General features: G+C 44.2%; 1 protein-coding gene across 1 annotated transcript in view; it reads right to left on the bottom strand.

Moving 5' to 3' along the window:
* rapsn (receptor-associated protein of the synapse, 43kD) overlaps positions 1–12,724 on the bottom strand; it is a 34,846-nt gene that overhangs the window by 1,766 nt on the left and 20,356 nt on the right. Inside the window, exons 3-5 of the mRNA XM_043706349.1 lie at positions 9,860–9,982; positions 6,152–6,205; positions 839–1,038 (exon numbers count right to left, since the gene is read on the bottom strand). Of these exons, the coding sequence (XP_043562284.1) occupies positions 839–1,038; positions 6,152–6,205; positions 9,860–9,982 (377 nt within the window). The remainder of the gene's footprint in view (positions 1–838; positions 1,039–6,151; positions 6,206–9,859; positions 9,983–12,724) is intronic.

Raw genomic sequence — 12,724 nt, 5'->3', positions numbered from 1 at the left:
CCAGTTCCAACCTTCCAGCTCAGCACCATCCTCATGACCTGTCCTACCTGTCAATTTTCCTTCCCACCTATTCGCTCCACCTTCCTCTCCGACCTATCACCTTCATCCCCATTCACCTATTGCACTCTTTGCTACCTTCTCCCAGCCGCACCCTCCTCCCATTTATCTCTCCATCCCGGAGGCTTCCTGCCTCTATTCCTGATGAAGGGCTTTTGCCCAAAACGTTGATTCTCCTGCTCCTCGGATGCTGCCTGACCTGCTGTGCTTTTCCAGCACCACTCTGTTCTAAACTCTAGTTTCCAGCAGCTGCAGTCCTCACTTTTGCCTAGTTGATTTTAACCTTTCCTCAGTACTGATTCGCTAACAATATGGTATCTCCTCAGTACTGACCCTCTGACAGTGCAGCACTCCCTCAGTACTGACCCTCTGACTGACAGTGCAGCACTCCCTCAGTACTGACCCTCCAACAGTGCAGCACTCCCTCAGTATTGACCCTCGAACAGTTTATCACTCCCTCAGTACTGACCCTCTGACAGTGCAGCATGCCCTCAGTACTGACCCTCGAACAGTGTATCATTCCCTCAGTGCTGACCCCTCGAAAGCGCAACACTTCTTTAGTACTGACCCTCTGACAACGTGGCATTTCCCCAGCACTAGCCGTCTGATGATGCAACATTCTCTCAGCACTGACCCTCCAACAGTGGAGTGCCCCTCAGTCCTGCACTGAAATATTCACTTTATGCTCTAGTATCTAAGATGTAATGTTCACATCACACAGCAGAGCTTTGCAACTTACTGGTGAATTTCATTTGTCTGCTGTTTCGGGTGCGAGACTTACTTCAGATGGAAAAGATGGGAGCATGGCAGCGCCTGGAGCTGTGAGTTCTTATCTCCAATGGAATCTCCACACATCCCGCAGTACAACTCCATGTCTTCCATGCACTCATGGAATTTAACAACATGTTCTCGCAGAAGCCGCTGGGAACCCTTCACTCGATAGATTGTCTCACTTAAACAGTGTGCCTTTAGCATGTATAGCTAGGGAGATGAAGCAGAAACCAAGCTTCAGCAGGTAAATTGGGCAGAGATAGTCTCTCTCCCTCTCACACACACGCATGCATGCAGACACACACACACTCGTCAAAGGGTGTATTGCCTTTAAAATGTAGAGAACTGATCCACCAAATCCTGTCTTCATTTCTGACAGATTCCATTTTTGTCATTCTGGGACATGCTTCCCACATGGTCAAAGCCTACCCTCAGCAACATTAATGAGCTTTCGTTACAATCTCAGCTACTATTGTTACTATTGGACAAACCAAGTCACTGAAAGTAAATATGGCTTGGTTGACCGCAACTTTAATATTTCTTCGGTTGTTAATCTGCTGGTTACTCACTGAAATGCATTCATTTGAAGCTGATGTTCTTTAACAACAGAACATAGGCTTCTTTCATAAAAGAAAATAATACAAGCAAACCTCTCTCCCTCTCTATGTCTTTATGTAAAAGATCTTAACACAAATGCAAATGTAAAGTTTCAACCTGTTTTCCAATACTACCCATTACAGAAATTCAAGCCCAGAGAAATTATGCTGCTATCTTCAACTCAATCATTCCCTCTGATTTCATTCCCGTTGACTGTGGAGACAATTTAAAGCTTCCTGTCAAAGTCCTTTACTCAGTTCTAATAAAATGCAGATTTCCATCTAAAGCCTTTGGAATCTTCAATTATACCCTTCTGCTGGCTTCTCTGAATATCCCTGAACCCCTGCTCAGAGAAAACTAAAGCTTTTTCTTTCTGTTTTTGTGCTTTCTGAATTAAACTGTTAACTTGTTTCTTGAACTTAATCCCTGATTCTTCTCAACCAAACTGAAGACAATATTTATGATCTTGGAAGTCTTCACCTGACATAACACAGCAAACATCCTTCCATTTCAATTTGCCTAACATTAACTGGGACAGTCAGTTTGAAAGATTTGAGGGAGTGGAATTTTTAAAATGCATCCAGGATGGTTTTCTTCCGCCTGTACGTAGAAGACCTTCTAGGTAACAAAACTGGTTAAGTGGTTGACGAATCAATGGAAGAGCATTTTGCACTCAGCTATAATAACTTCATTAGATTCAAAATTGTATGGAAAAGGTGAAGGATGGGCCTGAAATCAAAGTTCACATCTATGGGAAGTTCAATTTTAATAAGATCAGGTATGATTTGACCAGAGTGGACTGGGAGCAGATACCTCCAGGTAAATCTGTCTCAGAACAGTGGAATGAATTTCAGAAGGAGACATGGAGAGTACAGAGTCAGCATGTTCCAATAAAGAAAAAGGGCATGACAGTCAAATCCTGTAGACCCGAGATATCAAGGGATCTACAGCATTGAATTAAGAGAAAATTGGAGTATTATGGCAGCTGCTGAGGGCTCAAAACAGCAGAAATCCTACAGAAGTTTAGAGTATACAAGAAGGTATTAAAGTGGTATTTAGGAGAGTGAAAAGGGTATATGAAAGGATACTGGCAGGTAAAATAAAGGAAAATCCAAAGTCATTTACAGATACATTAAGGGCAGAAAGGAGAAGGAGGGAAAAGACCACATTGGTAATTTGTGTAAGGAGCCAGGAGATTTTAAATAATTACTTTTGGTGCTCACTAGTGAGAAGAACGATATGGGTGTAGAAATCAGGGAGAAGGTCTGTGCTACGATTAAAGAAATTAGCATCAACAGAGAGGAGGAGGGTCTGAGTGACAGAGAGGAGGTTCTAAGTGATCTGTTAGGCTTAAAAATAGATAAATCTCCAGAAAGGATGTAGGCTTGAAAGTCTGACTTCAGTTGTGGGTAAATTGTTGGACGTCACTGTAAAAGATAGGATTTATGGACATTTAGAGAGGCAAAAATTGATTAGGGACAGGTTTTGTGCGATGATAATTGTGTCTCAGAAAGTTGGTTGAGTTTTTTGAGGAGGTTAACAAAAAGGTTGATGAAGGCAGTGCAATACACGTCGTTTATTTAGATTTTAAACAAGGTTCGGCATGGGAGACGAATTCATGAAGTTAGGTCACATTTGATTCAGGGTGAGCTTGCCAATTGTACATATAATTGGCTTAACGGCAGGAGACAGAGAGCGGTGGTGGAGGGCTGCTTTTCCGTCTGGAGGACTATCACCAGCGGTGTTCCGCAGGGATCAGTTCTGGGTCCTCTCCGATGAGATTATAGAAGGCATGATTAAAAGCTTGTGGATAACATAAAAATTGGTGGCATAGTAGACAGTGAAGAAGGTTTTCTCAGATTACAGAAGGTTCAATGGGCTGAAAAATGACAGATGGAGTTCAATCTGGATAAATGTGAGGTATTGGGGTAAGGCTTACACAATTAATAGTAAGGCCTTGGGTAGTATTGTAGAACAGAGGTACCAAGGGATGCAGGTACATAATTCTTTAAAGTGTGCATCACATATACACATTGTGGTTAAAAGGGTGTTTGACACATTAGCCTTCGACGCTCAGTTTTTTGAGAATAGGAGTTGGGACATTATGTTGAGGTCGTACAGTACATTGGTGAGGTCTCTTCTGGAATACTGTGTCCAGTTCTGGTCGCACAGTTATAGGAAGAATATTATCAAGCTGTAGAGAGCTCATAAGAGATTTACCGGGATGTTGCCAGGTATGGAAGGTTTGAGTTATAAAGAAAGGTTGGATAGGCTGGGAGATTTTTCACTGGAGCATAGGAGGTTGAGAGGTGACCTGACAGAAGTTTATAAAATAATGAGAGGTATAGATACAGATGGTCATTGTCCTTTTCCCCAAGATGGGGAATTTCAATACTAGCGGCACATTTTTAAGGTGAGAGGACAGAGATTTAAAAAAGACACAAGAGGTAAATTTTCCACATAGAGGGTAGTTTGCGTGTGGAAATCATGGATGTGGCTACAATTAGAATGTTTAAAAGACATTTGGATAGATACATGAATAAGAAAGGTTTGGAGGGATATAGGCCAGGAGCAGGAAGGTGGGACTAGTTTAGTTCGGAATTACGTTCAGCATGGACTGGTTGGACCGAAGGGTCTGTAGCCATGTTGTATGACTCTTGACTCTGTAAGTGTATCCTGTGCTGTTGGGTGAGGCAAGGGAGGAAATAGTAGGGACACTGGCAAAAATGGTTAATTCCTCTCTGGCTATTGGAGAGGTGCCAGAGGACAGTCAAGACTGGAATAAGGGATAAACCAGGAAATTAAACTTGGTGGTGGGGTAACAATTGGAAGCAACTCTGAGCAACAGAAAGAATCTGCAATTGGAAAGGCGGGGATTAATCAAGAACAGTCAGCATGGTTTTTAAAAGGGGATCTTGTCTGACCAATTGATTGAAATTTTCAAGGAAGTTACCAGGTATGTACTTAGATGTTGCATACTTAGATTTCAGCAAGGCTTTTGCTAAGGGACTGCATGGGAGATGACAGCAAAGGTAACAGTCCATGGGATCCAAGGAAATTTGGTAAACTGAATCCACAATTGGCTGAGCAGCAGTAAGCAGAGGGTGATGGTTGAGTGGGTGTTTTTTCTGACTGGAAGTCTGTGCTCAGTGAGACCCTATAGGGTTCAGTGATGGGGCCCTTGCACTTTGTGGTTTATAAAAATGATTTACACTTGAAGGCAGGACGGTTGATCAGTAAGTTTCCAAAGGTAAAAAAAATGGTGGGGTGGTGAAGAGTGAGCAGGATAACCTTAGAATACAGGATGACATAAACAGGCTGATCATACGCGTTGAACAATACCAATAGGTTTCAATCTGGATAAACGTGAGATGATGCGTTTGAGCAGGACAAACAAGGCAAGGGAATAAGTGACGAATGGGAGGACCCTAGGAAGCACTGAGGTTCAGAGGGACCTTGGTGTGTATGTACACCTGTCCCTCAAGGAATTGGGACAGATATAGGCATACGCGACTATGGCACATGCTATTAGTCAAGACATGGAGTTTAAGAGCAGAGATGTATTGCTGGAACTGCATAATAGGTTGGTTAGGCCACAGTTAAAGTATTGTTTACTGTTCTTGAATCCACCTTATAGAAGCGATAGTGCACAGGAGATGTTGCCTGGGCTGGAGAGTTTCAGTTATGAACAGAATGGGATCGTTTTGCTTAGAGCAGAGGAAAATGAGAGGGGACATGATTGAGGCATCTAAAATCCTGAGGGGCATATATAGGGTAGACAGGTGGGGAGATCAATGACCAGCAGGGAACATACGTTTAATGTAAGGGAGAGAAAGTTTAAAGGGGATGTAAGGAAAATCTTTTTTTTATCCAGAGGGTGGTGGGACTCTAGAACTCGAAGGCTGGTAGAAGAAAACATAAGATGATGATGCCCCCTTGTGATGCAAAGGGTGAAATGATGGAAAATAGAATAAAATTGATAAATAAGTTCAAAGATGATACAAAAATTGGTGGGATGTAGATAGTGAGGAGGGTACCTTAAGTTACAAGGGATTATAAATGAGTTGGTTAGATGGACTGGTCAATGGCAATAGAATTCAATCCAGATAAATGTGAGGTGATGCACTGGGACATAAAAAACCAGGCAAGAGAATGCATAATGGATGGATTTCTATTATTAGTTTTCTATTATTTGTTCCTCAGCAGCCCAATACCTTCCATTATGTCATTCAATACTCGATGTCAGAAGATCATGGGTGGCTCAGTGACTCAGTGGTTCGTGCTGCTGCCTCACAGCGCCAGGGACCTAGGTTTGATTCCCACCTCGGGCGACTGTCTGTGTGGAGTTTGCACATTCTCCCCATGTCTGAGTGGGTTTCCCCTGGGTGCTCTGGTTTCCTCCCACAGTCCAAAGATGTGCAAGTCAAGAGAATTGGCCATGCTAAATTGTCCATAGTGTCAGGTGCATGAGTCAGGGGTAAATATTGGGGTGAGGGAATGGGTCTGGGTGGGTTATTCTTCGGAAGGTCAGTGTGGACTTGTTGGGCCAAAGTGCCTGTTTCCACACTGTATGTTATCTGTCTAATCATAAATGTCATGAATTTTTGCCCATTGCTTCTGTTCTCTTGCATCACAGCACATTTCCCTCCTGGGAATGGCACCTTTGAAGGAGCAATTTACAATTATAGTCACAATGACCAATCTTGGCATCCATACAATCGCGTACCTTGTTGCCCACAGCTTCAGCCAGTTCTCCAGCTTTCTCCACCACCTCGAGAGCCTATAAAGTAATAAGTGTGAAATGAAGAGGGATAGCCAATTTTAATCCATGAGTAATACACGGTGTAAATGCAGATAGACCACCCGAGAGTGCAGTACTCCATCAGCACTAACCATCTGAAAGAGTGGCCCTCCCTCAGCACTGACACTCCAACAGTGTGGCACTCACTCAGTGATAACCGTCTGACAGTACAGCATTCCCTCAGCACTGACCTTCCAACCGTGCGGCCCTCCCTCAGCACTGACCCTCCGACAGTGCGGTGCTCACTTAGTGATAACCCTCTGATAGTACAGCACTCCCTCAGTACTGACCCTCTTAAAGTGTGGCACTCCCTCAGCACTGACCCTCTGACAGTGTGGCACATCCTCGGCACTGACCCTCCGACAGTGCAGCCTCCCCTTGGCACTGACCTTCCGATAGTGTGGCACCCCCTAGGCGCTGAGCCTCTGACAGTGCAGCACCCCCTTGGCACTGACCTTCCGATAGTGTGGCACCCCCAAGGTGCTGACCTTCTGACAGTGCCGCACTCTCTCAGCAGTGACCCTATGACAGTACCAACTTTTCCTCACCACTGACCCTCTCACAGTACCAACCCTCTGCTGCTTTTATGTTCTTCAGTTCAAGTCAAAAAATATTCTTAGATGGGATGTGGACATCACCGTCTGGGTCAGGGTGACTTATTGCCCACCCTTAATTGCCAGAGCGTATTTCAGACTCAACCACATTGCTGTGGGCCTGGAGTCACATATGCAGACCAGATCGGTCCGGACAGCAGTATCTATTTGCCAACCAGATGGGTTTTAAAGACAATCATCAGTAGTTATGATGTTGCCATTAGATGAGCTTTGTTTGAAAGGAATTCCAGATTTTTATTGAATTCAAATGTCACCAGCAGCCATTATCATCAGCTATCCCCAGAATGTTAGCCTGTTTCTGGATTACTAGTCCAGTGACATTACTACTATGCCACTCCTCCCCATTTAATGATTCTGATCTATTACCATCCCCCACCCCCCACCCCCTTCTCAGCTATAATCGCTCCATTGATCAATTTTATGACACCCCTCCCCCACCCCCAAATGCCCTTCTCTACCTTGAATGCCAAATTGGAAAACATTCAATAGTGAGAAGAAGTTTCCAGGAGATACATTCAAAAATCAGATATCGAAGAGTGAGTGCAGAGAAGAATTAGAAGGATGATTTCAGAAATAGGTGGGTATCATTATCAGGAAAACGCTGACAGGCTGGTGTCTTCTCCATCAACAATAGAAGCTGAGAGCTAGAGAGCTTTAAAGCTGTGTCAGGTTATGAATTTCACTGGATGAATTTAGACCTGTGACAAAGGACACAGCACCTCTATTGGTTGGCACATCACCTTATGTGGGCTGGCAACAGTCAATTTCTCATGCTCTGCCAATCCAGCTTAATGGCCACCCACACATACATCACTGAAATAACATCAAACCTTCCAAATTTGCGCTCTGCTCACCTTCATCACTTCACAGATAGGATTACAGAACAACTGGAGTTAGTGTTAGCACAGGGACCATGCCACACAGCTATAGATCAGACAGTCAGCGAGATCAACAGCACACAAAGAGGCTCTTCAGCCCATCACTTCTGCACTAGTCAAAAACAATCATGTAACTATTATAATCACATCTTCCAGCACCAGGCCTTGTATGCCTTGGCATCGCAAATGCCCATTTAAACACTTCTTAAATATTGTGCAGGCTTCTCTCTCTAATAGCCTTACACGAAGTGAATTCCAGACTCCCACCACCCTTTCAGTTAAAATGTTTTCCTCACATCACCTCATACCTTTAATATATGCCCCTTGCTCACTGATCCCCATTGAGGGGTAAAGTTCCTACCTAATCCCCTCATCATTTTCGACATCTCGATCATGACGCCTCTCAATCTCCTCTGGTCTATGGAAAACAACCAAAATCTGTCCAATCTCTCTTCATACCTAAAACTCTCCAGCCCAGGTAACATTCTGATAAATCTACTCAGCACCCTCTCCAGTGCTATCACATTCCTCCTATAACATGAATTCCAGACCTGCACACGATACTCTAGCTGTCGCCTAACCAATATTTTATACAGATTCAGCATAATCTCCCTGCTCCTAAACTCTATGTCTTGTCCAATAAAGAGCAGTATCCTTGCCTTCTATTCTTCCCAGGTTCCCACCATGATTTTGCATTCCCTTGCACGGTTTGTCGTGCCCCAGTGCATCACCTCACATTTATCTGGATTGAATTCCATGGCCACTGACCAGCCCAGCTCACCAGCTCATTTATATCACCTTGTAGTCAAAGGATATCCTCTTCACTACTCACCATCCCACCAATTTTTTGTATCCCCTTTGAACTTACTGATCAACCCTCCTATACTCAAATCTAAATCATTTATATAAACCACAAATAGCAAGAGCCCCAACACCTACCCCTGTGGAACCTAACTGGATACCAATTTCCAATCGGAATAGCACCTCTCAATAATTACCCTCAGCTTCCTAACACTCAGCCAATTGAGGATCCCATTTGTCAAATTTCCTTGGATCTGATGGACTCCATTTACTCCACATGCTGCATCCGAAAGGCTAACAGCATTGTGGAAGACCCCACACCCTCCTCACTCAAACTCTTCTCCCTCCTGCCATCTAGCAGAAGATACGGGAGCATTCAGTCTCTCATGGCTAGACTGTGCAACAGTTTCTTTCCCCAAGCCATCAGGCTCCTTAACACAGCATAATTGGACTCTTTCCCATCTGAAGTTCTTTCGTATTGCTGCTAGAAAAATGTCTACTATTCATCACTCTTCTGTTACACTGTAACTTGCCTGTTTTGCACTTCTTATGCACTTTATGCCATGTACGATTGTGTAGTGTGTGCTGTCCATGTAGCACCCTCGGTCCTGGAGAAAGGCTATCTCGTTGTTACTATATCAGTTGTATATGGTAGAAAGGTACTCTCTACCCTTACCTTTGGTATCAGTCTGCCACACAGGACCTTATCAAAAAACTTGCTGAAATCCAAATAGATGGTATCTATATGGGGCAGCACGGTGGCTCAGTGGTTAGCATTGCTGCCTCACAGCACCAGGGACCCGGGTTCGATTCCAGCCTCGGGTGACTGTGTGGAGTTTGCACATTCTCCCCGTGTCTGTGTGGGTTTCCTCCAGGTGCTCCGGTTTCCTCCACAATCCAAAAGGTGTACGCAGGTCAGATGAATTGGCCATGCTAAATTGCCCAGAGTATTAGGTGCATTAGTCAGGAGTAAATATATTGTGGGGGAATGGGTCTGGGTGGGTTACTCTTCGGAGGGTCGGTGTGGACTTGTTGGTCTGAAGGGCTTGTTTCCATATCGTAGGGAATACAATCATATTAAAGGCATTGAGGAGAAAGTGAGGACTGCAGATGCTGGAGATCAGAGCTGAAAATGTGTTGCTGGAAAAGCGCAGCAGGTCAGGCAGCATCCAAAGCATTGTCATCATCTCCACACCTGGTCCCCTCTTCAGAAAAATTCAATCAAATTGGTCAGATGTGACCTCCCCTTAATAAAACCATGCCGACTGCTCATAATTAATTCATGCCTCTCCAAGTGTTGGTTAATTCAGTTCCCCAGAATTCCTGGTGTTGTCTCCTACCTTGTCCTGCTCCTTTTGGATGAACCAGCACTTGGCAATTCCCAAAAGAACTTGGGCCTGCCCCAGGCGGTTGCCAATTTCGGCCATGATATTCAGCGAGGAATCATAGCGAGGTAGAGCTTTCTGCAAGAGGCAGATCACATAATTAATTAGAGTCACAAAGATGCACAGCACGGAAACAGCCCTTCGTGCCAACTCATCCATGCCGACCAGATATTCTAAATGAATCTAGTCCCATTTGCCAGCATGTGGCCTTTATCCCTCCAAACCATTCCCATTCATATAGTCATCCAAATAGCTTTTAAATGTTGTAATTGTAGCAGCCTCCACCACTTCCTCTGGCAACTCATTCCACACACGCACCACCCTCTGTGTGAAAAAGTTATCCTTGAGGTTCCTTTTATATCTTACCCCTCTCACTTTAAACCCATGCCCTCTAGTTCTGGACTTCCCCACCCCAAGGAAAAGACCGTGTCATGCCCCTCATGATTTTATAAACTTCTATAAGGTCACCCCTCAGCCTCTGACACTCCAGGGAAAACATCCCCAGCTTATTCAGCCTCTCCCTATAGCTCAAACCTTCCAATCCCGGCAATATCCTTGTAAATCTTTTCTGAACTCTTTCAGGTTTCACAACATCCGTCCTATAGGTCATGAATTCTTAGGTGTGTTAACCCCTACGAGGCCCATGGGGAATTAGTGATTAATTTCCCCATGAAGCTTGTTGAATATGGGTTCCCTTGGTAATATGCCTGGCTAGAACTCAACACTTGAGACCTTTATAAAGAAAATGCAAAGGGTTCTTGCGGTGCAGTGGTAGTGCCCCGGTCTAAACCAGAGAGACCTAGGTTCAAATCCCACCTCCTCCAGAGGTGTGTAATAACATTTCTGAACTGGCTGATGAAAGCATGTTATAAAGCAGACCCACTCCCTCTCAATTTTGATGGTCTGCAGTGCCTGTAACAGGTACTGCATGTAAATATCCAGGGGCTACATCGGTGATCTACTGTTGGTCATTAGTAGTTGGGTAAAATGTTAAGGTGATGTTGTGGTGGGGAAACCATTCAGTTGTGTGTGATAGCTGAAAATGTGTTGCTGGAAAAGCGCAGCAGGTCAGGCAGCATCCAAGGAGCAGGAGAATCGACGTTTCGGGCATAAGCCCTTTAAGTTGTGTGTGATAGCCTTCTGGATCTATTGTGTTATTATTTTGGTGTTCAAACGTAGGTGGTGTTCCTTTCCAGGCGGGCTTCCTCTGTTATTACATTGGCAATGAGAACAGAGAAAGGTTTCCAAAAGCCTTGCCTTTTGACAAACCTGGTAAGCACCGATGAGGAAAAATTAAAAGGGTTGCAGTTTGGGAAACTGCAACCATATTAGTGAGATTTGCGAAGATTTGTAGTTCAGGTTGAGGTTCTGGATGTAGGTTTGCTCGCTGAGCTGGAAGGTTCATTTTCAGATGTTTCATCACCCTACTAGGCAACATCTTCAGTGAGCCTCCAAATGAAGCACTGGCGGTATAACCTGCTTTATATTTATATGTTCTATTTCCATATATAAATATGAATATACTTTATTTATATACACACAAAAATTCCTAGAAGCATGGCATTCTGACCGAAACTCAATCAACAAACACATTGACTTGGATCCCATTTACCACCTCCCGAGAAAAAGAACAGGAAATGACATCGCCATGGGAAATGATGCACCACAGGAGATGACATCACCAACCCAAGGAAACCCAAACATATAAATAGAAAGTGGGCTACCCCACCAGTGCTTCATTTGGAGGTTCACTCAAGATGTTACCTAGTATGGTGATGAAACGTCTGAAAATGAACCTTGCAGCAAACCTACATCCAGAACTGGAACCATATGATGTGAGTGTGGGGGATTGGTCCCAATATGCCAAAAGAATGAGGTATACTTTCAGGCAAAAGGGGACAACAGACAAAACTTCTCCTGACTGCTTATGGGGCCTGGAACTTCGCATCATAAAGAGTTTAACCTAGCTGGCAGCCTCAGAGGCAATACCCTTTCAGAAACTGACAGGTATGGGTGCAGAGCACTATGACTGCAAATCATTTGTTATACTGCAACGGGCTGTTCGGCCCCACGATGTTGTACCAACAGGACGTTAAATTAAACTAATCCCTTCTGCCTGCTTTTGGTCCATTCTTTGTCCATTCATGTGCTAATCTAACAGCCTTTTAAATGCACCTATCATGTCTTCCTACACCACCACCCCTGGCAGCAGGTTCCCGACTCTCTGTGTAAAATACTTGCCCTTCACATCTCTTTTTAATGTTTCACCTCTCACCGTAAATGCATGCCTAGTTTTAACTCTGGGAAAGATATTCTGACCGTCAACCCTATCTATGCATCTCATAATTTTATAACCTTCTATCAAGTCTCCCCACAGCCTTTACCACTCCAGAGAAAACAACCCAAATTTTTCTAGCCTTTCCTTATAGCTCATACCCTCCAATTCAGACAGCATTCTGGTAAACGTCTTCTGCACCTTCTCCAAAGGCTTCACATTTTTCCTGTAATATGGAGACTAGAATTGAATGCAATACTCTAAGTGTTGATCAGTGGGGCTGGAAGAGCACAGCAGTTCAGGCAGCATCCAAGGAGCTTCGAAATCAACGTTTCGGGCAAAAGCCCTTCATCAGTAATAAAGACAGTGAGCCTGAAACGTGGAGAGATAAGCTAGGGGAGGGTGGGAGTGGGGAGAGAGTAGCATAGAGTACAATGGGTGAGTGGGGGAGGAGATGAAGGTGATAGGTCAGGGAGGAGAGGGTGGAGTGGATAGGTGGAAAAGGAGCTAGGCAGGTCGGACAAGTCCGGACAAGTCAAGGGGAC

Source organism: Chiloscyllium plagiosum, chromosome 16, assembly GCF_004010195.1.
Source record: "Chiloscyllium plagiosum isolate BGI_BamShark_2017 chromosome 16, ASM401019v2, whole genome shotgun sequence".
In the NCBI taxonomy this organism is placed as follows: Eukaryota; Metazoa; Chordata; class Chondrichthyes; order Orectolobiformes; family Hemiscylliidae; genus Chiloscyllium; species Chiloscyllium plagiosum.
Note: the sequence above shows the minus strand (reverse complement) of the source record. Positions and strands in the feature narration are given on the sequence as shown.